Below are 26,763 nucleotides of genomic sequence, written 5' to 3'. Positions count from 1 at the left end.
TGTGGATTTTAGTGGATTATTTATCAGCAAAGGAGACAGAATAAAATATTTTCAGTAGGCCTACAATATTCTTAGAAGGGCTTTATAAAGGGTTTATAAGTTGTGAATAATGGCATTATCATTAGTTAATGAAACTATATGAACAGCTGTTGTGTTTGCTAGGTTGTGAAAAATCCCTCTTTGCTTTGTCATTTCTGTTTGGTACTAATGCTCCTCTTAAAGTGGGCCAGTATCATGTGTAGGCTTGATGTGTATGAGCATGCTTACTTGTGTTATAACCCATTGCATTTGTGAAAATATTATTATTGTGATTTTAATATGGACTCGAGGCCCTTGAGCTAAATAAACAAACACATAACAAAACATAAAACATAAACAAAATAAGCAATTCATGGTCAATAATTGTAATAATGATTGTAATATTAATAATAAATTATGTGTGATTTTGAGTTAACAAACAGCTTTACTGTGCAACAGCAGATAATAGAAAGAATTTAAACTTCATACTGCTTCTTCAGAATGTTGCACTGGGCCAGTGGCAGACTTTGGCTGACCACCAGAGGGTATGGTGGTGCATCAATGCTTGATGCAGATTACCTGTATATATATAAAAATTAAAAAAAAGCCTCAAAGCAAAAATCGCTTTGATGTTTTTATTCTTTTGAATTTAGCACAACAGGAAAAGAGAAAGTATACATTTGTAAAATGCAGTTCATAATGCTCTGCCTTCCCTTCAGCAGGTACATAGTACATAAAAACACCTGCTGTGCAGTACACACTGGTGCCTTGTGAGTGCTCAGCACCAGTCCAAGAACAAAATGAATGAACCTGTTATTGTAGCTTGTGATTAAGACTTGCACAGATAAATAAAATTCATTTAGTGATTTTGTAAGAAATATGCTGTCTTCAAGACCGGTGATTCTTTCATCATAGTCAATATATGGTATAATAACCCCCAGATAATTATGGTTGTCAATCAACCACTTGACACCATTATATTTTTCTCCACCTGAAACATTTTTGTAATTACCACTCTCTACCTGAAAGTGATTGAGTATTGTTATTTTAACAATTGATTTTCTGTGCTCGAAATATAGCAGAAATCACTGAAGACAGTCTTCCAATCAAACCAAATGCTCAGAGCTGAGTCAAATGGAATTCAAATAGGAATATCAGTGATAGAGTTAACCACGGTTATATTCCTAATGATAAATGCATCACCATATACATCAATCATGATTTAAAAACAGAGTACCAGAGGGATTTCCAATGCAGCTGCAGTAAGAGTAAGCTATATGCCATCACTGCAAATCAAAGTGTGCACTAAACAATTTTTAAAATATATGATGAAATATTTCCTCCAGAAAGTAATATTCAAACGTGTGAGAAAGCCACCGTTGGCCTTCACTTGAACAGTTAAATGGCAAAGACAGGTTTAATAGCTAACAGTAATATAAGGCAGATAACAGATGAGTGTGGATGATGACTCCATGTTGAAATTGGCAGTTTGAAGGTTTTTGTTCTATAAAAATTAAATCTTAAGGCTTCTACATATGTCACTGACTTTGTGATAACATTTGGTACAAAAACTGCAACCAAGATGAACAATTATAATGTTCACGAGCCCCCTTTTTTTCAAACCAGTTTTAGTGCAAAAAAAAACAAAAAAAAAAACAAACCCTGAATGGGCATCGATTATTAACTAAAAACTGAAGGATATAAAAGCCTCTGGACTAGTATTTAAAATACCCAAGCACCACAAATGGTTATGATGTAGCAAACGTACACATTTTACTTATATGGCTCCATATTTCCATGAAGACCAACAATCTAGGGATGATGCTGAAATGATGTGCGCTATAAAGTCTCCAATGTAGTGTTGACTCCCATTTTTAGTGCTGTCTGAATTCTCATATGATCAAAATAACAATGCAGTACGACGTGAACAAAGACACAATGTACCATCATGCTTTGCACCTAATCTTGTAGTGTGTGTTTTTTTTCTTTATAGAGCATAAGTGAACAATTTCAGACCTCCCATCTGAGGCCTTTCTTTGCCATTTCAACATCAATATTTAGAGGACTTTGGGCCAGCTTTAACCAGTGACTCTCCACAACTGTGTCAGGTCAGACGGGGGCAAAACATGCATCATATTATATTAGCCGAACATTTCATCTACTCGCAACTTCTCCCGCCACACTCCCCAAGCTGCTTGGATCCAAACACTTTGATCTAACAAGATGTGATGCTTCAACAACACGGGACAGAGGAATATGGCTTAAAATAAATACATCAGTAGTTCTAAGCAAAAGAGAGAAACACACTTCTTTCCAGTGGGTTGAAATACTTCAAACTAGACTTAACGCCTGATTAACAATGTCAGTAACTGTTTTGGGGAGGAAAAATCATCTTTCCTCACCAAGTTATTGCAGCAGCCATTAAGGCCAAGCATTTTGGTCCCTTTTCTAGTCATTCAAAAGAAAGGGGTGTGGTGAATAAATACTTTAGATAGACACAAGTGCATTTGGGAGACAGCATATTCGTCATTGTACTGTACTGCATCAGGTTCTATGTGAACCTGCACCTATAAACGTATCAAGCCATTTGAATATTTTCTTTTTTATTCATTATATTCAGCCGATTTCAAAATCTTAGAGACCATTTCAATTTGAATTTAGTTATGTCGAGACCAAGTGAACAGTAGTACCCCTTTCTGGCCATATTGCAAAATATCTTCATTTTAATGTATCGCTTTATATATTATTGAGTCCTAATAACCTTCCCTTCTCCCAGAGAATGAGATCATTTCACTTGTTTCCAATACAAACTTCTTTTACTTTAAAAGTAAGAAGAAGACTTTAAAAAAAAAAAAAAAAAAATCAGGTGTCAGTATCTTGATGCTGATGCAGTAATTGATTTAAACTTGCCTGGAACATTAAGGGAAACTGCACTGGAAACAAGTGGAGTTATCACCACTCCATTTACTTAAAAAAATGTGAGGGATTAAAATAACTAACATTTCAGTTATTTTGCAGTGGGCTGCTTCAATCATATTTCGCGTATGAGGCAACTTTGATATGGAATTTGTAAAAGTACACTCACACTGCATATTGAAATCTCAAAATGTATAAAAAATGAAAGTGAAAACTTGCCTGGAGCAATGTTTGACTTAACATGTCAAAAACAAAGTCAATGAGGTGTAGTCGTATTTGCTACCTATTACATATTTTCAACACAATGGCTTACACTGACACTGGTAATGACATGACAGGGAAACTGTCATGTCATGTGATATGCACAGATGCACGACTGTCATAATCCCAAGACTATCTGTGCTTCTCCCTTGGAGTTATCACATTAACATAACAATTGAAAGAAATGATAACTTCAATACAAATACACTTACAAATACCAGAGTGGAATCTGTTCTTGACTCATTAGTGCTCACAGCATCATCCATGGTCCCAGCAGAAGTGGTCTGTGTTGACGCCTGAAGTTTCATCCAAAACCTTTTATATCACTCTCAGGTAAAAATTCTTTGTTTGATACCTGTGGAAAGGAGGGGCTTCCATATAAAAACATTGGATGTCAACATGTGAGGGGGAGAGCCTATGCTATGAAGAAGCCTGAGAGACATCATAGTCTATGATGAGCTGTTTAATGTAGGACAGTTTCTCATGGAGATACTCGCAGCGTTTCTTCTCCTCCCGGTAACCTGGGAATTTCTGTGGAGACAAGAGAAAACGTTTTAATAAAAAGGTTTCCACATTCATTTTCACATTCCCACATTCTCACCCAGCAAACCAAAAATTTGTCTTCTGCAAAGTGACCTGACGATGTGAAAAATCTGAACTGAAAAATTGCTTGGACCCTTTTAAATATAATGACATTGAATGTAAACCCACAATTCAACAACTTCTGGTACTCTGTTAACAGACACATTTTTAATGTTCAAACGTTCACAGCTGATTTCACAGAAACTATCTCTGCAACTTTCTACTGTTTAGCACTGGGTAATAATGAAGAACTTTCACACAATGATACAGTTATTGATACCATGTGCAGTAGATCACAGGGAATATTGGCAGCACTTATGCTAACAGCAGAGCTACAGTATGTGAGGGTCCGATTTAAAGACTGAAGAAGCAGAGATGCATTTTAAAGAAAGCCTGCTCCAATCATGGCAAATTTCCTCACTATGGGATTAATAAAGGAGTATCTTATCTTTATCTTATCTTATCCAGATCTCTGTGTTCTCCAAGGTCATGATGTATCATAAGTATCTTTTTAAAAAACAAGTTTTTTAAATTCTTTTGTAATGGGGTGTACTGACCACTGACAGTTATAAATATTTAAACTTTGCCAAAAGAATAAAATCCCATACTTGAAATACTTTTTTTCCCACGAACTTCAAGCAGCTGCTGAGCATTCATTAAAAAGAGGACCTGTGGTTACACAGTACTTAGGCTGAAAAGATGATTGGAGCTGTATACAAACATGCTTTGGCTTGTCTAGAGTTAGGGTTAGAGTTTGGGTTAGTTACTTAATGCAAGTAACTTTCTGTGTAAAACATACTATTAATTTGTTTTACTTAGTACAATAGTAAAATGAATCCATACAGCTTTACTTGTGTTATGAATTTAGTCATTTATTCAAAGGAAGTAATGACCTTTTCCCGTAGCTGTTTTCTTCCAAATGTTGCACAAAAACTTAACCCAATTGTGAAAGAACCAACCAAAGAAAATGTGGATTAATGCTCTAATCCTCCACTTTGGTGCCATTAAAGTGTTGCAACAAAATGAAGAGTGGCAGTCAAGGAAAACACAGATGCTCCACACAGCTCCACACACACGTGACGTTTTCGTCTGCCGCTATTTTTAGTTTCTTCACGCATGTCACAATTTATTTGCTATTTCTGTTTCCATTGCACTTTCACATTTTGCTTTTAGCATTACACTGACTTTTCCACCTCAGCCAATCATATACAATTTTTTGGAATAAATGGAGAGATTTTTCAAATGTTGCCGTTGGTTTAGCAAAATAGAAAATGTGCATAAAAACAGGTGGATGGAAACTCGTTACCCGTTTGTAAAATCCACTAAAAGGAAAAATGACTAACCATTCAAATGGCAGCAACATTATGACTTACCTTCCGATACTTGCTGTACTTTTCTAGTATTTGGTCTTCCATTATCTACATGGCATGAAAAAAATAAATCATTAAATTGTAAATATTAATTCAGCTGCATAAATTTATGCCTTAGCATCTTTATGTATAAGTTGTAGTTGTATCTTTACCTTGTAGTCTTGTGTGCCAGGGGACAGGCTCTTGATCTTGGATCCTAGCTGAACAAACATGTGGGTTATGGTGGCGATCCGGGAGTGGAGGTCTTTGTATTCATCATACTCTGCGCAGAAATCTTCCTGGTACCTCTTACGTTGCTCCAAACTCATTATGGTGCCATAGGTGCTACAAGGAGACACACAGACAAACAGTCAGTGATAGTGTACATGTCATGTTTCAATAGTTAACATCACAGATGGTATTCACCTTGGCCAATCTAACTGATCATATACAGTGGGTTAAGGAATAAAAACAACACACTCCTCCTTCTGAATCTTATCCTCTACACAGATTTCATTTCACAATCATTCTTTCATGCACAAATACCTTTTAATATGAGTTCTCTAAAATTTCTTGAAACCCTTGTTTTATTTTTTGTGTGCAATAGCTCTTTTACACACAAGATGGCAGTATACAGCCACAATGTGCTGCTGGGAGACATGTCCATTCATTACCTTTGGAGACAATTCTTTATCAAATCTTTTAGTACAACAATTTATATGTGTAAACAAAGAATGTCTGTCTACTATCTTGAACCAGGGCCAATGTAAGTTCTGTAAGTTCTGATAGTATGTAGTTAAGATTAGTTACATGTGCAACACATATTTTAACTGACAAGACATCTTAAGTTTGTTAAAAGGAAATCACAGCAAAATGATTTTACAATATTGTTGATACTCACAGCACATAATCTGGCTTTTCCTCAGAGGCCACAGCATTTGTGATGTCTGGATCTGGAAAAAAAAAAACACAAGATAAAGTAAATCATATTAGCTTGAGTTGAGGCGAAACACTCATCTACATTACTCTTTGTCACTGTCTGAATATTAGGCAATGTGTTTTTGTTTTGCAAAAAGCCACAGTGTGAGTGAGTGTGTGTGTGTGTGTGTGTGTGTGTGTGAGCTTGTTAGTATCAGGAGACATCTCAGCTTAGAGACCCAAAGCAGTGCTGGAGCTGTTGTTGAGTCAATCAGCCATATAACACACTGAGGACTCAAGAGAGTGAGCTTAAGGGAGCAAACACAGACATGCTTATGAGATAATACTCTATAAATGCACCAGTGAGCTGTGAGATAAACGGTCACTCAGAGAGACCTCACACACAATTACCACTGGTCATCTGTTAGAAGTATTGGTGGTTAACTTATTATTATGTAGGCAAGTGCAGAGAAAAAACAGCAGTTCAGACACAACAAAAGGGTGTCTTAGAGATGTGACCATTGCAATATGACAGAATATTCAAACAGAGCCGATAATGTGACAATAGCTTTAAAAAAAAAAAAAGAAAATAAGATCAAGACTGTGTCCCTACATCACAGTGTTGGTTTCAGGGTGTAATCAAACAGTATGAGAAGAATGGAGGTTAGTATCAGTAAAAAGAGGCCTTACTGTCAAGTTTGTCTGGGTTCTGCTTGAGATCAGGACTCGTCTCCAACCAATCACTGCCCTGGTTGACTTTCAACCTCTCCCGCTCCTTGTCTTTGTGCTTTTTAGATTTCTTCTTTCTGTGCTGGTTGTTGTTTGCGAGCTGCTGGTGAGTGCAGTCAGAGTCCCCCTGCGGTGGCTGATGGCTGTTTAGTTTGGGTTCTTGCTCCCTGCTCTCTGAAACAGGTGTGTTAGGGGTGCTAGACAATTTGGGCATTAGGAGAAAGCCATTGTGGCCCCCTGGCGAGCCAGTCTGGTTACTAGTATGGTTAGTTGTCCTTTGAAACTCAGTCTTTATGTGGAGGCTGGGGTCGAGGGTAGGATTTGCATTGGCGGATTCTCCTTTCTTGTTTAAGAGTCCGTTTATGGTGGGCTGCTGTTGCAACCTCTGGTCCACAAGTTTTTGTCTCTTAACAGCTAGCCTTTGCAATGAGTCAAAAGGCACGGGGCGTTTCTGGGAAAGTGAGAAGGAAATGTGAGAAATGAATATTTATCACTCAAATCATGCATAAATATTTCCTTACAAAACCACATAAACGACCTGCAGCCTAGCTTCTGATATCAAACTCTGACTCTCAAACTACATACACCATTAATACCCAAGACAGACGCAACAATTTAAATTTTAAATATGTAATATACTCAGTAAATACATACTAATTTATATTTACTGTATATGTAGAAACAAGTACAAAAAAGAAGCAGGAGTTTAAAAGCATATTAGTCACTTTCATACATGTTCAAAGTTAATGAAAACCAATGAGGTTATTTACCACTGCAGGATTTTTCACGGTGCTGTGATGTAGTGTCGTATCCTCTGAGGTCTTTAGTACTGACACGTTTGCTTGAAGATTTCTTGATTGGTTGCTTATCTGCAGCTGAAGCTTCCTGTTACACAGAAAGAATGAATTTGAGAATAAGAAAAAAAGATATCCCTTTATGAGGAGTTTAGAAACATTCAGTTTTAAATGGCGTCACTGGAGAGTTATGTGTATTTACAGAACTAGAAAAGCCGAGCATGAAAAACAAACAGATTCTTTGTGTAGCAGGTACAGACAAGTTTTTGTTTCTCAGTGTTGATTAGTGCATGTCTGGAGATGTGTGAGAATGAGAGAAGAAGATGCGGAGGAGAGAGGAATAGACAACAGATAAAGATGAGAGCCACTGTCTGCCAGAAGCTGTGAGAAACAATTATACTGCTAGAAAGGAAAGTTGCCATGTCCAGTTACAATTATGTAATTCATGAGAGTTACTACAGGTCTGTTTTCGTCTGTTTCGTCTTTCGGTCGTGATAATGGTTATGTCACCACCACCACCACTAAGGAATACTTGTGCGACATATTGAAAAGTGAAGAGACACAGAGAAACAAGCTTTATAATGAGAGAGGGATGTGTGATTATAGAGATGGCATCCCTATTTGGCCCATGCCTCTCACCCACCTGGCCAGCAGCCTGCTGATCAGCTGCCTCTCCTCCTCGCTGTAGCCTGGCCAGTCCCTCTGCACGTGCTTGTAGAAGTCATCCCTCAGCAGGTAGCTGCTGTCTTTTGGATTCACTTTTGCCACCTGAAATCCAGGACACCACATGATGTTATTTTTAAGTCTTTCATTTCTGACTTCATTCACACCTGTGCACATCTTAAAGTAAAGTATTCTTTGACTTTATGTGAGATTACTAAATTGTGAATTAAAAGTCCAGTCACGCACATAAATTAAGGAACAGACTAAACTTATTTTCCTAACAGGGAATGTATTGCGCCAAAACACCACCATTATCACACCATGTGTTTCCTGCTGTACTGCAGCCTAAAGCTCTTCCACACACCTGTTAAAAAGTATATTTCACATGAGTATTAAATGTAGTGTGTCTTATATTATTGCTAGATTGTTGGATACCATCATGTTAAACTATTTCTCTACATATCGCAGCTTTTTGATCCCTCATGTCAGTCTGACAAGTAACAATTTAACTGATGACTCATATAAAACACTCACTTGTATAATGTAAATAATCTACTTTTTCTTAATAATTTATCTAGTTTTTGTTTTGTTACTCTTGAAAATCAAAACTGCAACTTTTTCTTTTCTCCATGTGGCTGCGCCAATACAAAGAAAAAACATTTTGCAGCACAAATATATAATCACTTGCCAAATATGCTTGGGTCAGTACAAACTTTGTCGAGATATTTTAACCAAATATATCCAAAATATATTCTTGTGTTAAAGTCCAGGATGTGAAATTCCTGAAAAGACAAAAACTCTTTTTCTCTGATTCTTTTCTCATTGTAGAGTCTCACGCTTTCTGTCTCACAGTGACTCTACCCTCCTCTCTAATCTCGTCAGACTGCCTTTCTCCGAGGACATCTATCTTTCTGTGGCCTCCTGACAGAGCGGCCCGCCCCACTGCAAACACAATCTCTGCAAAGACAATTACAGCACCGACCTAATTACACACACGCACAGACACAAAAACCACATGCATGCACACACATCAACAAGCACAAGGCCCAGAAAAAATACACACCCAAACACACACCAGTGACGGCAGTACAGACACGCAAACATCATTTAGGAATTACCCAAAAATGTATACAGGAAAAGTCAAGTAAAGTAAATGTTTCTAAATTAGATCACAAGTTCAATTAAAGCACAACAGGCCCGGGTTTCTTTCAGCGTGAGATTATCTGTTTGTTGGATGGGATGTAATGTAAGTTTCTACTTTTCAGATCCTGGGACACATATTCAACCCTGACAAAATGGTTTGAACACTGTAGTGTTAATATATGTCACTGCTCAAATAGATTTTCACCCATCAGACAGAAACGTGTGTGTGTGTCCATGTAAAGAAGTATGTTCTTATATGAAAGCAGTGTGCAAATTATGGGTCAAACGTGATGGGGCACACACACAAACAACACCGTGATGTGCTTTTTTTTTTTTTTCCCCAACGTGTAGTAGTAGTGTGTGAAGTGACGTGAAGTGTTTAAGGTCTATATATGTCTGTATGCATGGAGGCATACACACACATTATTTCTGCATACCTCCTCCAGTATAGGACTCAGCTCCGCCTTGTCTTTGGGGCCGGCTCTTTCTCTTTCCAGCCACAGCAGCAGCTCTGGTTTCCTGTACGGTTTAAGAGCCAGCAGGTGGATGATGCGCTCCCTCAGGGGCTTCTGGGTCGGTGTGGCCATACCACCATTCCGCCGAATGTTGCTAGACTGCTTATAGAAGCTGCCGTCTGACGCAGAGGAAGGAACTGGCCTCTTGTGGAGCTTGACACATTTACCTGAACACAAAAAAAAATATTATTTATATTATAATTGCAATTATTATTAATTGCATTAAATCATTAATGATGATATAATTTGTTGTATTTTTCACTACCCCAAACTCTACACGATATAATGTCAAGGTTTATTTACAATCTGTATAAAAACTGTGTTTATATGCATTTTACATCCAAAACACATTCTTCACCTTCAAATATGTCTCAGTAAGTCACAAGAAATCTAATCTTCAGAGTTTCCAGATATTTAGAGAGACTTATACTTAAGCTCATTAAAACTAATTTGTGAGCCCTAAGCAAGCACAAAAAAAAAAAGCTTTTCATATTTTCATGCAGGAGATCAAACAAAATAAGTGATGTGACAAACAAGAGTGTGTCACAGCCTGATTTGAAACTCTAAAACACTGCCTTTATCTGTTCGACATATGCACGTGCTCTCTGGGCTAAACTATCTTGACAGCTGATTGGATAACAAGGAAACATTCATCAAAATATCTTCTGTTAACCTTTATCTGTAGAACACACAAGCATGCTGGCCTGCAGCTATTTGTCTTCAGATGTAAACACTCAAATGATCATTGCTTACATCCCTGCTACAGACATGTTAGAGCAGTGAAAGCTATCTCTCTGTGCTAATCCCATTACGGGTTAATCTGCTCTTTGAAGGTCAGAGAGGGGCAAAGGTACAGGAGTAGGCAGCTTTCCTTTCAACCACAAAAGCTTGCCCTGCGAAGAGATAATAACTCTATGCTTTATCATTACTTTACTACCAGCCATTAATCATGATTTTAAAAAAAATACTCTAAATTATGTAATTATTATGGCGTGGGTTGTGTGGAGTGTCAGAGGCATGCTTTATAAGTTTTGGCATGCCTGGTAATATGCACTATGTTCATGAGCACCTCCTGAAGCTGAAGTGTAGAGTGCAGTTATTAAATGTTTCCCTCTGGGCATATACTGTATGTTGGCAAGCCATCGTCACCTTAAGACCCAATGTTACACAATCCAAAAAGTCTAAATTTGGTCTGAACCACCCAGAGATTCAGCTTCCCTCGAGCTCCAGCACTGATATGGGGGTCTAGAATCACGCCAAGAAACAATATTGCATAACCACGGCAAAGGTTGGAAAAGAGAAAAAAGATAAAAGAGAAGAGGAAGTAGCTCAAGAGTTTAAGTTCTCATATGATTAATATCCTGTAAAGTATCCTCAATGATTAAGATCTAAAAAACAAAAAAAACAAAAAAGAAAAAACATACACAAACACACACACACAAACTTGACAAATGTGGCAATAAAGTTGTTGGAAAGGAAAAACTTATCACCTGTGAATTTATGCTTATCAATTGCATGGCAAACATCTGGTTAACATTTTGTAATGAGACTTGTGATATGTTTGGAACAACAGTGAGCCGTTTCTGCACAAGCTTTTGGCACCACCGTGCAGCAAATTAAGTTGTTTGCTACAAGAATGAAACTATTTACGAGCCCTTGCAGCTAACATTTAATTTCATGAGCTACATTTGGAGATTACCCCCCCCCCCCGACTTCTTCATGAAAATATGTCTTTCAGTAGAATAAATGGTAAGAACCTTGCTTTAAAGACAGACGCTGACGACTTTGACCTGTATCAAACATCCATTTGGCAAATACTCTTTTTAAAGCCAGACGTGTAAAGAGAGGCAAGGACAATATGGGAGACAAGAGTTGGGGGTTTTGGTCTTCATTGTAGAACCACAAATATAGCCTTTAAAGCTGGTTTCATTCCACATCACGATGGGAAAATATCTGGTTTTCAGCTTTGAACAGTGAATATATTAATAATATTTTTCAAGCAAGGGAAATATTCCTACTTTTATTGGTGTTATTATATTTCTATTTTTATTTTCATATGCCACAGTGTGTCCACATCCAATGTGCTATGCTTCTTCCAAGCTTAAAGCTGTTTGGCCTTTTCTTATGAAAATCTGCAGAGGTATCCTCTGATCCTCCTGTTTTTGCTCCACAGAGGCCTCCCGTCTATTCTTACTTGGATGTGTGGCTCCAGGTTTGATCTCAATGGCAGAGCGGCTCCAGATGTCCTTCTCCACCTGAGACATCCTCTCCCGGGTCATCTGGTACGAGTCATCGGTGGCACACACGGTGATCTTGTCCTGGATAATGCCCTGACCTTCCAGCTGCTCACGGCCATCACTGCAAGACAAAACACAGAGCCAGTTGAACCGCAGGGCTCTCTGCCGGCTGTACAGTAAACGCTGTAAAAACATAGTCCTATTAGCAATCTTAGAGCAGCATACCAACCCATGCAGCATAAAGTGGCTCTGTGGTGGAAGCTGGCTAAGAAAGGTCTATGGTTACTGTACGTTATGTCACAGACTAGATATAGCCCTGCAGTCCACTATGTGTGAGAAAGCCAGAGATCCTGGTTCAAAGCAGGATAGAGCCTCTGAAAAACCACCAGGATTAGCTTGGCTCCTGACAGCACACTTGCAAAACAAGGATGATCTTGGACAAAAGTGAAATGTTCAACACATGAACAGGGGCTGCGTTAATGCTGTCAATAAATCAGGGATTTACTGTGCTGCCAAATGGAGTTAAAAAAATAAAAAAAAAATAAAAAAAATAAAATGAGAGTCCTTTTCCCTGATCCAATTTTTATCTTCACAACACAATTATATGCTTTCTCCCCTGTATCCTCTAAATATCAAAACAATGCAGACTCTTGCCCTCACACGTTTAAGCTGTTGCTCTTGGCTCCAAGCAGCTGACTGGAACCAGAACAAGTTCCAGTTCAGACCACAGTCAGCCGTCTGGCAGCAGGAGGCAGCAACAGAGCGTAACCCTCACTTTCCAAGCATATCCACCCCATAAACAAGGCATCACAGGTCTCAGTAATGAGAGGGTCAGCCCAGAAATATACAGGAAATTACAACTGCCTATATCCTGTGTAGAACTGTCTCTCACGATGGTCTCAGAGACGTGGGGATTAAGAAAGAGCAGAGGGTTCACAAAAAAAAAAAAAAAATTGTGGTGCACGTCTGCTGACCTATGGAGATGACAGAAAGCTGTCATCCGGGGTCACATGTGCCACAGCCAGCAGATCACATAAAGCACTTGCACCTTAACTTGTTGTGACAGACAGGTCTGGAAGCTTTGCACTGAATCAACTTTTGCAGTAAATATTTGCCATAAATCTTTGCTGAGGAGCAAATGATTTCTAGGTAGTTTTTTTTTTTTATAGAGCTTGAGGCAGAACCTTGAATCAGGAAAAATAGCAGACATTGGTGAAAAATGTTTAAAAGAAATAAATTAAACAAATTACTTGATGTGCTCTTTTATGCAAGGACATACAGTATGCGAAAATAAAGAGTTTGTGATTAACTTCATACCTTGAAACATACTGATGGATGCAGTCAAAGCTGGCTTGAGGTTGGTCTTTGCTGTCGCTGGATAAGTAGAACGAGAAGACGCGAAGAGCAGACAGAGACTCTGGTGTGGGAGCTGGGATCTTGATGTACTGTGAAGAAAAACAGAAGAAAGTCAGATCTTATTCAGGACAAACAGGCCAACAATTACATAGGCAGACAACTGACAAATTGTTGCACACAAACAACACACAAAAGTTAAATGCACCCACATATTAGTGTAGAGTCACGAATATGAGTTCCTGTCTGTTTTTATCATGCTTATGTCTGTATGAAGACGTTAACCCAGGTATTCAACAGTACTCATGCGCACATAATCAGATGCATGAAAAGAACAGTTATCTTGATTCACTGGCTTGGTACCAACCCGTTGCTTTAACTTGTCAATGTTTTCCTAAAGAGTTCATGCATCTTTTGTTATCTTTCAAACTGTCAACTTTTGGTAGGGAAAAGAAATGTATCTACTCAGCAGAATTTCAGAGACATACTCCGAAGCCAAATGCGTTGTAGCCAAGGACACAGAGCTGTCCAAAGTCAAGGTTTTTGCAATCAACATAAATCAATGAAGTTTCTTTTTTCACAACTTTCAGCCCACTGCAAAGAACAAACTCGGACAAATGCAGTTGATAGGTCTCCTGAATGTAAGTGGATGGTTTGGTCAGATGGTGGCACACAACATATAAGGTCAGGGGCTCAGCAGAAACATTACAGTGGCTATAATCAATGTTTTTATAATAAAAATGTATCAAATAACAATGTAACAATATGAAAGAGGTCGACAGCAAATTACCACCTGAACCTGCAGCTCCCTGCGGCTCGTCAGAAGCCGAGTCATAGTGAATTTCAGCTCATCGTTTGAACTATTCAGCTTGCAACAGCTGGATGTTCATCATATTAACTTAAAAGCTGCTTGGTTTTTGTAGGTTTTATGGTGCTCCTGAATATCCACACCTAATTTCATGAAAATTGACACACCTTGCTCCTGCCCAATGTATTGGACAGCCGAAAGACCAATCGATATTTTACCATTCTTGACAACTAACTGCTCTGCAGGGTGAAATACCATTTAAATGTAAAAATAAAAATATACCTGTGTAATTTAACCTCATCTGTTTCCAAATTAAGGCAACAGACTCTTTCTTCTTCCCCCATTACCACAATTTTTATTTTCCATACTGACAAGTGTTTGTGTTTCGCTCTGTAGGAGAAGGCCGATAACCCCTTCAAAGACCCACATATGACGCATTACATTGCATTACACAGAATCTTCGATACCAGTCATTTTAACGTGTCAAAAGAAAATCCCCTGTTGTGTGTTCTTCAAAGACCAGCAGGGTCTGATTCATGCTCCACAGAGGCTGGGTCGGGAAAAGCGTCCTGAGACGAGATGACTCGCATATGAGTCTTCCGCCTGATTACAGGAAGAAAATACATGCATGACCTGATGATTGTCACTGGGAAGAGTTAATGAGACCTTGTGAACACACAGTCCAGGTGTTTGACTAGAAAATGCATTGACTGTGATAATGTGGAGAAATATTCAATTGAAGTGAAATTATAAGATCAGCTACACCTTTTGTGAAAGTACGGTGAAAGAACAATCTGTCACTTGCACAGCATCCTGACACGGCCTTGTACGTGTGCACACATGAACAGATAAATACCATGAGTAAAACGCACACACACACACATGCACATAGAGGATCTGGAGTGAGACTTTGTGCCGCTCTGTAACTTTAAATAAATCTCCTTGGGTAAACAGTGTTTTTAAGAGTCCGCTCCACTGAGATCTACTGGCAGACTCAGTGGAGCGCAGCTGAGCCAAGGCTGCAACCTCCAGGGCAGACAAATGCACACACGAACACACACGGAGACACACGGAGACATATAATAACAGATCAGGAAAACTGAGGATCAGTAAAAAGTCAGAAACTACACTGATTTGACCACTGAAAAAGATGTAATTGCACGTTCATGAAAGCAGAACTCTGCAAAACGTCTCTGGTACTTTCATTTAGTTTTATGAGAAATTTGTAGCACTGCACTACCGAAGCACTGCAGGGAAATTTTGGGGATACATAATAAAGAGTAAGGGTGAAATAGATACAGAGGGATATTCTAGCTTGTCAGGAGCTACAGTGAATACAGTAAATAAGGTAAATCTCGAAGTGAAGGTGCCAGTGCAGATCCACACTGTCATCACAAGTATTCTTCACTGCCTCATAAGAGTGTGTGTGTGTGTGTGGGGGGTGGGGGGGGGGGGGTGGGGGGGGGGGGTCAGCAGTTTCACAGCAATCTCATTCTTCATGCTACAGGAAGCTGTGCCATCTTTTTTGGGGTGGGAAGCAAGTTTAAGTGTTTGATTTCCTCTGCTTTCTCCTGTTGTGTCCCTCAGCTCCCATATGGGTCTGGTTTCCTCATTTTTCAAACTCTCTTGGCCAACTATGTCCAGTGCCTGTTCAGATTTGTTCACGTGTACGCATGCATGTGAAGGTGGCATCCACAGACACTAGGGTGGGACATTAACACTGAACTGTAAAAATGTTTATCATAGAGGGAAAATTTTTTCCCCCAGTTATTTAAACTGGTTGAACATGGTTTAAATGAGGTACAAGAAACTAAAGTAAATAAGTAAATAGTAACAATGTATTTATGGTGCGTAATGTCCTTTGACTCATGTCATTTTCTTAAAGATGCTATAATATATGTTTGTATCTTAACAATAGATTAAAGCTGTAATAATTAGTCTATTAATTGATAAGTCAATTGAAAAAATTAATCAGCAACTATTTCGATAATCAAATAATTTTTGTTATCTTCTTTAATCAAAAATATAAAATATTTGCTGTTTCTAGTTTCTCAACTATGAACATTTGACACTTTTCTTTGTAACACAGGGAGTAAAACATCTTATGTGTCAAAAACATTTTCTCAGCTCGTTCCATTAAAACCATTACATCTTGTCTTGAAACTGACATTTTTTCTACTGTATTTGCATGGTTCATAATGCATTCAAACTAAAGCTGTGAGGTTTCTGACTACTTCATTTACAAGAAAAAAAAGATTTTAATGGCCATGAAACTGGATGATTGCTAGTTTTCCACATGCTGCAATGTTCTGTACTGTATGATTGTTTTCATCCATGTGCCACTGTGGCACAGTGTAAACAAAGCTGACAACAAATAGTCTGGTAAAGGCTTGTCAGTTTCAGCTTGCGGCTTATGAAAGTAGTGTACTGTATGCTGACTGACACTAAAATTAATAAATGTTTAAAAGGCCATGAACTCGATCTGAACTGACAACTTAGTGAATGCTGCTTAGCTAACACTCAGCAGGATGGATGTCTTAAAAAGTCACTTCAGATGTTGTGACGCAACAAAGCAACATAGACGTTGGCTCTGTTCTCTTATCAGCCTGCTGCACATGTCTTTACACGCAGCGTTTCACCACAGGAATTTATACAAACTATACGCAGCTGAACTCAGACAGCGCCGAACGATATAGACCAGCTTGCATATAGTTGCACAGGTGGATCTCCTCACAACATTACTTGGATTATGTAACAGTTGCCTGTGGGTAGCTCTTCAGTGATACAAGCTTAAATCCTGTAGGTTAATACTTGAGGTCTCATTGTTGGTAAGAGACAGAGGTCAGACAACAAGTTGCACTCACACTGGGAGGATACATTAAAGATTGTTTTATGTTAACGTTTAACATTTTATGATACATGTACTTTTATTTTTAATGACCACTTAGGCACATCCATTAACTAAATAGTAATAAAGTTTAAAGCCTTGTTATTTCAACAACCACTATGGTGATCCAAATAAAGATGGTGATACTGATGTCTCTGTAAACACTTCTTGCTCATCTTACACCCACAAATCTGTTCAAAATTGAGAAACTTTTAATTAGCTATGAAACCAGAGAAACAGCTGTTAGTCAGAGCCCAATAACACACAAGGTTATGTTTCAGTTCTCTGCAAGCGTGAGATAATCCATTGCTACTAAAACGATCAGCCACTAAGTCAATTAGTGGATCTGACAGAAAATGAATCATTAACAATTCTCATTATCAACCCTTTAAAGTTTCTTAAATGAGTGCTAGTAATGTGAAAGGTGCTTCTCATAGTGACAGACCTACAGAGAATTAGCACCAAAAATGTTAGCATGCTAACTGGCTAAACTAAGATGTGAGCAGTACCTGCTAAACATTAGCATGTTAGCACTGTCATAATGAGCATGTTAGCATGTAAAGCCTCACAGAGCTGCTAGCGTGGATTTAGACTCTTAGCTTTGCGGTTCAGTCCCACTGTTCTCGTCACTGTCGTTCACGGCCACAGCAGGCAGTTGCTTTCAGCTAACATGCTACCCAACCTCAAAGTTTACACAGGTTTAGGCAAAAATGCCTTTCACATTCACTTATACCAGCTTCTCAAAGGATGGGGACTTATTTTTTCTTCCATTTTATGTCATTTTAAACAGATCATCTCTGGATTTTGGACGAACAAGCAGTCTGAAGATGTTAAAGTGATGTCACCTGGCACACACACACCCGAATTTCCTGTCACTCTCTGTGACTGTCCAAATACAGGCAAAAAAAGATTTTCAACATAAAAAGAAGACAAAAATTGATAAATTAGTTTCAGCTCCAAACCCCAAAACAGAAGAACACAACATCCAATGAAGAACGGGGCTTCGGCTATGGTTTGGCGTCCTTTTGGCTAAATTTGGCATTTGGCAAATGCTGCTCAAATGGATCAGCCCAGAAAAATGATTAAGAGCCTTGCTGCTTGTTTTGAATTCCACTTCCAGTGAAAAACATCTTTCACATTAAGTGTGAAAAGTATTTCCATGTACAGTATCAGGGCAGCAGAAACAAATGCCATTTCACGGGAAAATTGTACTTCTGTAATTCTCCCAGTTTACACAAACTAAAAGCACAATTAAAGTTTTGTTTTAACCATCATTAGTTTTTTTTGGTGGTGTAAATCCTATGAGTTCACACATCTCTATCTGAGGATGCCTGGAAGAGCAGTAGATGTAATGCACATCTAAGGTGGAAATTAAATGTCTTAAATACATAATAACTTGCTTATTCTTATTAAGGCAACAGACACTTTTGATACAAACCCTATACCACTCAGTCAGAGAGGAGATCATCAGAGGACATTTCCTCCATTCGTCCTGCAGAGTATGTGACAATCAATAATTTACAGACTGTTTATTGGATTGTGCTGCGTGTCATTGCAGGATTCCAGCTGTTAAAAATGCACAGTCATTCCACAGGGCACCCAGGAGCACTCGCTGCCATTCATCCCTAATGGCGGTTCGTATGACCTGCACGGGCAGACTTCTAGACCCCCACTGTGCAAATTACCACGAGCACTCTCGTTCCCAGCCACTGGGTCCCACACCAAAGCCTAGTGCATCCTCCTGAGAGGCACACACGGCAATTCAAACCCAGAGAGGCGCTCTTACAAAGGACTTGGCACTTAAAGAATTCAACTGACCATGAATAATGAAATATTTATTGTCTTCCTTTCAAGTTAAATATTCAGGGAATCTGTGGGTTCCTTTAGGATACTATGACCTGGACAAATGAGAATATACACAGGCCAATCTGTGGGTTGCTTCTGATCTTTGCGATTGTTGAATGAAGCAGAATGAAAACTGCAGCAACAAAACAAGCATAGATAAAGTTACTAAGGTGGTTTTGTGTAAACGCATTTATCAGCAAGGGTCTATTCTTAAGAAATGAATATAATAAAAATTGCCCTACATTTGGGATTGACTTATGCCCTCAGTAATGCTCAGTGACCCTCAGAGGCCAAAAGGCAAAGAGGCGAACCTTGAGAATCCTGAATCTGACAAGTGTTTCAACATATAATTCATTCTTTTAACCCAAACCACGGCCCCCCCACTGCCTAGTAACTTCACACATTCACTTCCAGACGATTCAGTCTCATCCTCGAGCCTACCTCCGTCTCAATTTAGTTAATACAGCTAGGACAGTCTCTCTGTTTTTCCAATAATTCCTCCTCTGTCTTAGTAAAAAGCAAATATCAAGCCTTTGCCGACTCTCTGCCCTGTCTCCATCAATCTCTCTCGGAGGCGTTACTCTTGGCGACGGCCTGTATGTCCATCTGTTTTCTTCTTCTGCAAACTTCCCAACACTTTTTTCTTTCTACACAGTCTTGGTTGTTTACTTGTATGTGTTTGTCTGAAACCGTTCAAGTTTTAAGTCAAATAATTTACATCAGATTTTGAGCAAAGAAAAATTAATCAAGGCCTATTCTATATATAGATGTCAGCAGTGCTGTTTTAAATGCTGGTGTCACTGGGCCAGAATAAGAACCCTGAAGGTGTCCCACCCCGACAGATTTTTTTTATTGAATCCGGCCCTCATTTAACTGCTTTGCTTACTGTACATTGTACCTTGGCATTTGACATATACAACTTTGAAATACAGTAATATAACTATGCATTAAAAAACAAAATACCCCAGCCAGCTGGACTGGACTGTATCGAGTGTAGAGATATTACATTTTGGATATTGCTAAAGCCTAATACACAAGCCCTGCTATCTTGCTGTTAAGAAGCCCAATGAGTGAGCTGGCCACTCCCTTCATTTCACACAAGTAATAAATCAGCACACATCTATTCCTGTGGGTCTCCAACATTTTTGTTCATGATATCTCTATATCAATCAAGTTAGAAATGAAAAAATGTGACGATATTTCACCCTGTCAACATATATAGGGGGACGGAGCAGCGGCAGCAGCAGTAGTTTAAGGTTTAGTGAGAAGTTAATTGCAGTTCCGTGGGCTCCTTTGGTTTTTAAGCTGAATGGCACCTCTGTGAGAAAACCAGAAATACTAGTATGTGCAGTGATATCAGTGATCAGTGATAGTGTGTTTGCATGTAATTCTACAACTGTATGCCTGCATGTGCGTGCGTGCGTGCGTGCGTGCGTGCGCTGAATTTAGTTTTCTTCAACTCTTACTTCCTTACTGGTGTTTGATAAGAGAAAGATAAAAGATAACAAGCGCGGACATTTCATCTTAATCCCCACAAACCCAAGTTTACTAGATTGAGGCTGTGCGGTAACCAATAGGAGCAGCAAAGAAAGAGAACAAACATAGAAACTATTATTCTTTTCATCAATTTCTGGCACATGAATTTCTCTTCTTATCTCTCTTTTTTTGATTATTCTGTTAATTTGTTATCACTCTTTTTATGGACACACAAGCATGTTGAGGCAACCTATGACCTTCCAAAATAACAGTGGTCAATAGCTGTGAGACTACACTACTGACCTGCATCAGATTTATAATTTCCACTTCAGAAATACTTGCCAAGTAACACAGAGACCCATACTGTAAAATTTCAGCAGTTGAAGTTTTGACACAATAAAAGTCAAGACTGTCAGTATGTATGGCGACACTATCTTAATGAGCCACAGTTCACCTTCAACTGTCATAAATGTCTCCACACGTTGAAGCTGCAGGACGGGAAAGGCTCATTTTCCTGGCTTTATCAAACTATAAAGTCAATTGAACAAAAGCTGTGAGAGACTGCTGTCGGTGCACAGGGCTTATGTTTCCTGCTAGCTTTTGGTTGAATGTGGGGTCTGGGTGTAGATCTCATGCAGCCTATTGTTTCCACATCCTCTGCAGCCTGAGTAATGGCCTTCTGAAAACAGGCCGTCTTTTGTTCTGGCCTCCTCGGCTCCAGAGTGGGATGCCATGGCACTGGTTCCCCTTTGTGGTTGATAGGAGGAGAGGGAGGAGGTGAGGAGGAGGTGGAGGAGGGAGTGAAACCTGTCGCCACCACCGCTGTCTGTTATCAGCAGGAGGCAAGTCACTCTGGGCCTGGTGCTAATGCAAACTCTGTGTATGTGTATGTGTATGTGTGTGTGTGTGTGTCTGTGTCTGTGTGTGTGTCTGTGTTAATCCAGTGTGAGCAAAGAGGGGCTCAGCTCCAGCTTCTCTCACCAGGGTGTAATCAGCATTACTGCCACTCATAAGACTCAGGAGGGAGAAAGGCCAAAGTCTAGCTATCAGCCAAACATCTCCGCCAGTGGCTTAGAGACACACACACAATGACAGACACAAACACACACACACACATGCTCAGACAGCCAGCCAGCCAGCCAGCCACCACCCTCATCCTCACCACACTTCAGTAAACACTACTTCTCATCATCTCATCACAAACAAAAGAGCCCAATCGTTCCCAGGGCCACAAGTTGACACATGCCATTTAAGACAAGTCCCCTCCACAATGGAGGCCAGCGATACAAAACACAATGTGTGTCTGTGTCTCTGGCCCAGTGCAAGAGAGAAGAACGGGGGGCAGTAGAGACGAGACGAGAAGAACATACAAAGAGACAAACGAGAGGTTTTGCGTGTTTAACGCAGAAGTGTGTTTATGATCCCACAGTCAATCAGTCAACGCTTGGAGCTACGCGGTGTCTTCTCTCTAGCCGAGTTGCACATGCTGGAAGTGAGTGATTAATGTAGCTGCCTTGAGTGGGAGACAGTGCATGTAATCAAGCCCCAGCCTGTAATCACCTTCCATTCCTTTTCATTTGCAATTTCACAGAGGGACAGAGCTGCTGCCAGAGCAGCAAGCTCCAACACTGGGGGAGAGGTGGCTGGGTATGACGGAGGAGGGAGGGAGGAGGATGGGAAGGGGTGCTGTGCCACAAGCATCCCCTGAGGTTTCCCCCTGCAATGCCAAGAACGATACATCTCTGGCAGGTGCCTGAGGGCCAAACTGTCAACTTCAACAAATTGTGGGTCACTGTGCCTGACAAAAGCCCCTATGTCTACCCCCTCCCACAGAATACTATGTCTACAGACATGCAGAGCCATACGCTTGTGTGTGTGTGTCTGTGTGTGTACCCTTTTATGCCTCATTAGCTTATGGTGTGGATTTTCACATGAGGGAATTAAACGGGACACGTTCCTCAGCGAGCCAAGATGTGCTCCATATCTCCAAGCTGCTTAATTGGACAGAGAACGCATTTTTCCAGAGCTGCTGCTGGATCTCAGAGGGTCACTTGTCTTCATCTTGCACTCACACACTCGCTAAATAAATATGTAATCCTGCCGGCACACAAGATTTTCATTCTTGGCTTTTTATAAGAAGTAGCAAGCTATAACCACCAGTGTTTGAAACATCATAATCCAACAACAATTTCTTCTTTGTGGGCACACACACACACACACACACACACACACACACACACACACACACACACACACACACACACACACCAAGTAACATGCACAACATTTACAGTATCCTGAATAGATTACCGACATTCAGTGAAAGCTCTTTTGCACATGTTGACATTAATTGCCCTATACTTTTTTTCACGTGATGTTAAGTACTATTTAATTTTATCTTTCAAGATGATTTCTGGACAAATTAAGGGTGCTTTTTTTTTTTGGTGCTTACATTGTAGTCATTTAGTTTTTATACCTACGTCTTCAGTTTCTACTGTAATTGAATTAACATCAGTGTTTCCCTTGTTAAAAAAACAACTGACAGAAGTCACATAAAAGTCTAGATTTCAAACTGTGGCCATAGTTCAATAACCAAATGTTTATGATGGAATATCATTAGTTCCACAGCGGGGACGTTTCTATCATGTCGGGCACAAACAAACCCTCGGGGCAGGGCACAACACATCTGGACTGAGTGTTATGCGTCGGGCTGAAAAACTTGATTCATTTTGGGTGATCCAAGCAGGGTGACAACACACAGCCTGCATTCCCCCACTCATTGTTATTCAAATCAGAGGAGACAACACACAATCAGAGGGGACTCTGGGGATCTCAGCATAGACAGCATAAACACACAAACAGACAAAAAAACCTGCGCTCAAACACACAGATACTTACAGAAAAGCAAGTGCCAAAAATTCCCTTATTCCCTCGCTCTTTTATACACACAGACAAACCAAACAAACAAACACACACACACACCACACACCGAGGGTCCTTGGGGGATCCACTCTGGTCCTGCCAGGCTAAAGACTGCGCCACAATAGGACGAGAGGGCAGGACAGGAAAAAGGAGGTGGGACATGAATAAATCATGCCTTTAGGCCACACAGGACACAGCATAAACACACACACACCCGAGAAACACAACAAGATCCACACCCACATTTAACACATAAAAAAACATTCATAGTATATCACACACACCATGTTAGCATAGAAAGTGTGTTCTCTCTCATCACACACACACACACACACACACACACACACACACACACACACACACACACACACACACACACACACACACACACACACACACACACACACACACACACACACACACACACACACACACACACACACACACACACACACACACACACACACACACACACACACAAAAACTGGGACTCCAACCTGGGAAAAGGATGGGAAAGCAGGCCAGAGTTCATATAATCTGTCAAGCTATTACTGGAGCAAAAGTGTGCCAACGCTACACACACTAACGCATACAAAAACACACATTCATGAATGTCTGAGTCAGGAAGACAGGGAAAACTAATGCAAACTGAAGTCATGATGCTTCACACTGTAGTCAGGAGCATTAGGGCTCCTGTAATCACCTCTAAACATTAATTTGGCAAATAACTTTCTGTGTCATGTACAGGGGAGTGGTGTGACATTCTCTGCAATCCCTTTGTCATCACAATGACAGAAGTCCAAAGATGAACTGTCACCATGTCAAACCTCAGACACAAGGCCAATGTTTCGATACAGTTTTCAGGCTACAGCACTCCGCTAAATTAAATCTTACTAGCACAAGTCCTTGTTGAGAAACACTAACATATATAATCAGAGAGACAAAAAATTGGTTCAATTTCCTTTCATTTGATTTTAACAGATGGCATTTCCCTCTTGCCTAGGCTGAAGGACAAAGTCAACAAACTGCCTGTTAAGAAAAGTAGAGTCATGTGGGTCTGTTTAAAAACACTTTATTTTGCAGCTACAGTAGTTTCATCAAGCAATGTTTTATGGCAAACTACTCCCAACACAAACTCCACAAAGTCCTTCAGCTTAGTGTGTGAGCTGTGAATCCTTGTATTGGATTTGCAGCATTTTTTCTAATTTGATGCTACACATATTCCTGTCAATGGCCCTGTGCCTTGTTTCAGGAGTTGCAGTTGGGATCTAAAGAGCCAGTTTAAAAAAAAAAAAAAATAGCAGTTGACCATCTGCCCCATTAACCTCCAATACCAGACCGCAAACACTGAGAGCTGCTTTTAAGGTAGACAAGCCTGAATACAGTTTGTGCAGGAGCCAGTTCGGAAACTTTACACAAACATCCTGGACTAATTAGAAAGGCACACCCACCAGATTATTATAATAATAATGACGGTCAGGAAGTAAAAATGAATTCGACTTCCCTCAATCCCTCGAGGGAAAAATAAAGAATGTTCTCTGGAAAAATACATTTTTCAAGTGCATCACTTCAATTTAAAGTAACTTTCACAAAATACCTCTGTACCTTAAATTCAGGGAAAGTAGGAGTAACATACTCCACACCACATTGCACACTTAAAGGTTTAAGCCAGTCTGTTCACCACACAAGCCCCCTTACAAAACGCACCACTACTCTGCTCATCTTGTCATGACAGGAAGGGGGTTGCAACTCCCTCTAACCAGCCCATGCAATTAGCATTGTAAGTAAAATATTCCCCAGGGACACAGCTGCTCCTGATATAACACACATAGTTCAGGCTCAATAATATAGTGTAATACTGTATTACACACAGTAAACACACACTCACACTGATATATTATCCAAGTATATTTTCCCAAATGAGAACAAGGAGCAGAGTGCTAATCTGTGTCACTGAAGGCTCCTCATTTGACTTATGATAACTCCTCTCTGCACTGTTGACACCAGTTCTGTCAGTGTGTGTGTGCAGGTCCTTCTCTCCTTCTCTCCCTCCCTCCTTTTCCCTGCACCGCTCACTGACCTAACAAAGCCTCTCCACAGTCTCCAGCCTGACCCAGTAACCTGCATGTCGCCTATCTGCTTGAGACGGCCACCTATAAACTCTCATCTGAGCGCTCCGAGAGCAGCAGTGTGGTGGGACGAGTGAGTCCACAGCAACGTGTGATGAACGAAACCTTCTTTGCAGTTGTTGATTTGCAGAAATAACTTGGAGTACACCTTTAGTTTAAGAGATGACAGACCGATGTGTTGCCTTCTTACACATATGATGCAGTTTCATCCATTTGAACAAACGAGCTGAGGCCTTGTGGTATGCAGATGAGTATTTAGCACTTGGTTTGCAAATACTTGTTTAAATAGTGATTAAGCCATCTATTTAGATTGGATTTCTAACAAGATTATGCTTAATTAAGATCCCCATAAACTGAACATAAATAACAATGATAGTAATAAAAATGACTAACAAACTTACCCCTTGGTTTCCTTTGAAACAAATTGATGGTTCACTTGATAAAGATCCCTAAAGTCAAAGAAAGAAAGAAAGAAAGAAAGAAAGAAAGAAAGAAAGAAAGAAAAACGATCATTTGTTGTGGCATAGTTGCACATATTCAGAAAGCTCTGTAATCTCAATTAGCCTCATAAACACAATTATGCTGTAATTTGTTTAAATGTAAGTTAAATACAAGCAGTAATTCCTCTGTGCTGGTAATGGTCTCAACTGGAGCTAATTATGAGACAAACTAGCCGACTTGTCAATTAGATCAGTAGGCAGACTATGTGCTTTACTTTGAAGCACCCGGAAGGTTTCCCAGCAAACAGCTGACGGACCCTTCTTTCCCGACAATCACAGGGTTCAGTCCTGGTATGCTATGCAGTAAAGTAGCCAACTGATTCACGGGGTAACGCAGTTACAAGTAACTGTAAACTTGTTTGAGTTTCTCTCATTTATTTAGTCATACCGTACACAGACAGACGAAACGCTATCTAAAAAAATGAAAAGCGTAAAAACAAACAACTGAACAGTAAGTGAACAAAATGAAGAGCGAAGAAGAAGTAAAGCGCAGGCGACAACTTTGACAAGTGTAAGATTGAATTCAACACCAAACGCACGCGCACACACAGACACACACACGAGGAAACGGTACCTTGAGGTTTTGATAAGCCTCCAGCGCTTTGATAGCCGTGTCCGTGAGCTTGACATGGTACAGCGTCCTGCTGGGGCTGTTTCTGTTATTTTTTCCACAGGAGAGCCCATAGCGGTGCTCCTGCCTAAGCGAAGCCATCGCTGG

At 39.9% G+C, this 26,763-nt stretch overlaps 1 protein-coding gene across 1 annotated transcript; it reads right to left on the bottom strand.

Annotated features, from left to right (window-relative positions):
* Window positions 1-639: 639 nt before the first annotated feature.
* On the bottom strand, window positions 640-26,763 carry LOC130173841 (RNA polymerase II elongation factor ELL2-like). Its single transcript, XM_056383345.1, has 12 exons — window positions 26,620-26,763; window positions 25,947-25,994; window positions 13,443-13,570; window positions 12,083-12,246; window positions 9,811-10,055; window positions 8,211-8,335; window positions 7,544-7,658; window positions 6,735-7,224; window positions 6,028-6,079; window positions 5,300-5,471; window positions 5,151-5,195; window positions 640-3,726 (listed from the first exon to the last, which is right to left on the bottom strand). Exons 1-12 carry the CDS (start codon window positions 26,755-26,757, stop codon window positions 3,616-3,618), a joined length of 1,833 nt encoding a protein of 610 aa, XP_056239320.1. The 5' UTR covers window positions 26,758-26,763; the 3' UTR covers window positions 640-3,615.

The sequence above is a fragment of the Seriola aureovittata genome, chromosome 1 (assembly GCF_021018895.1).
Source record: "Seriola aureovittata isolate HTS-2021-v1 ecotype China chromosome 1, ASM2101889v1, whole genome shotgun sequence".
Taxonomy (NCBI): domain Eukaryota; kingdom Metazoa; phylum Chordata; class Actinopteri; order Carangiformes; family Carangidae; genus Seriola; species Seriola aureovittata.
Note: the sequence above shows the minus strand (reverse complement) of the source record. Positions and strands in the feature narration are given on the sequence as shown.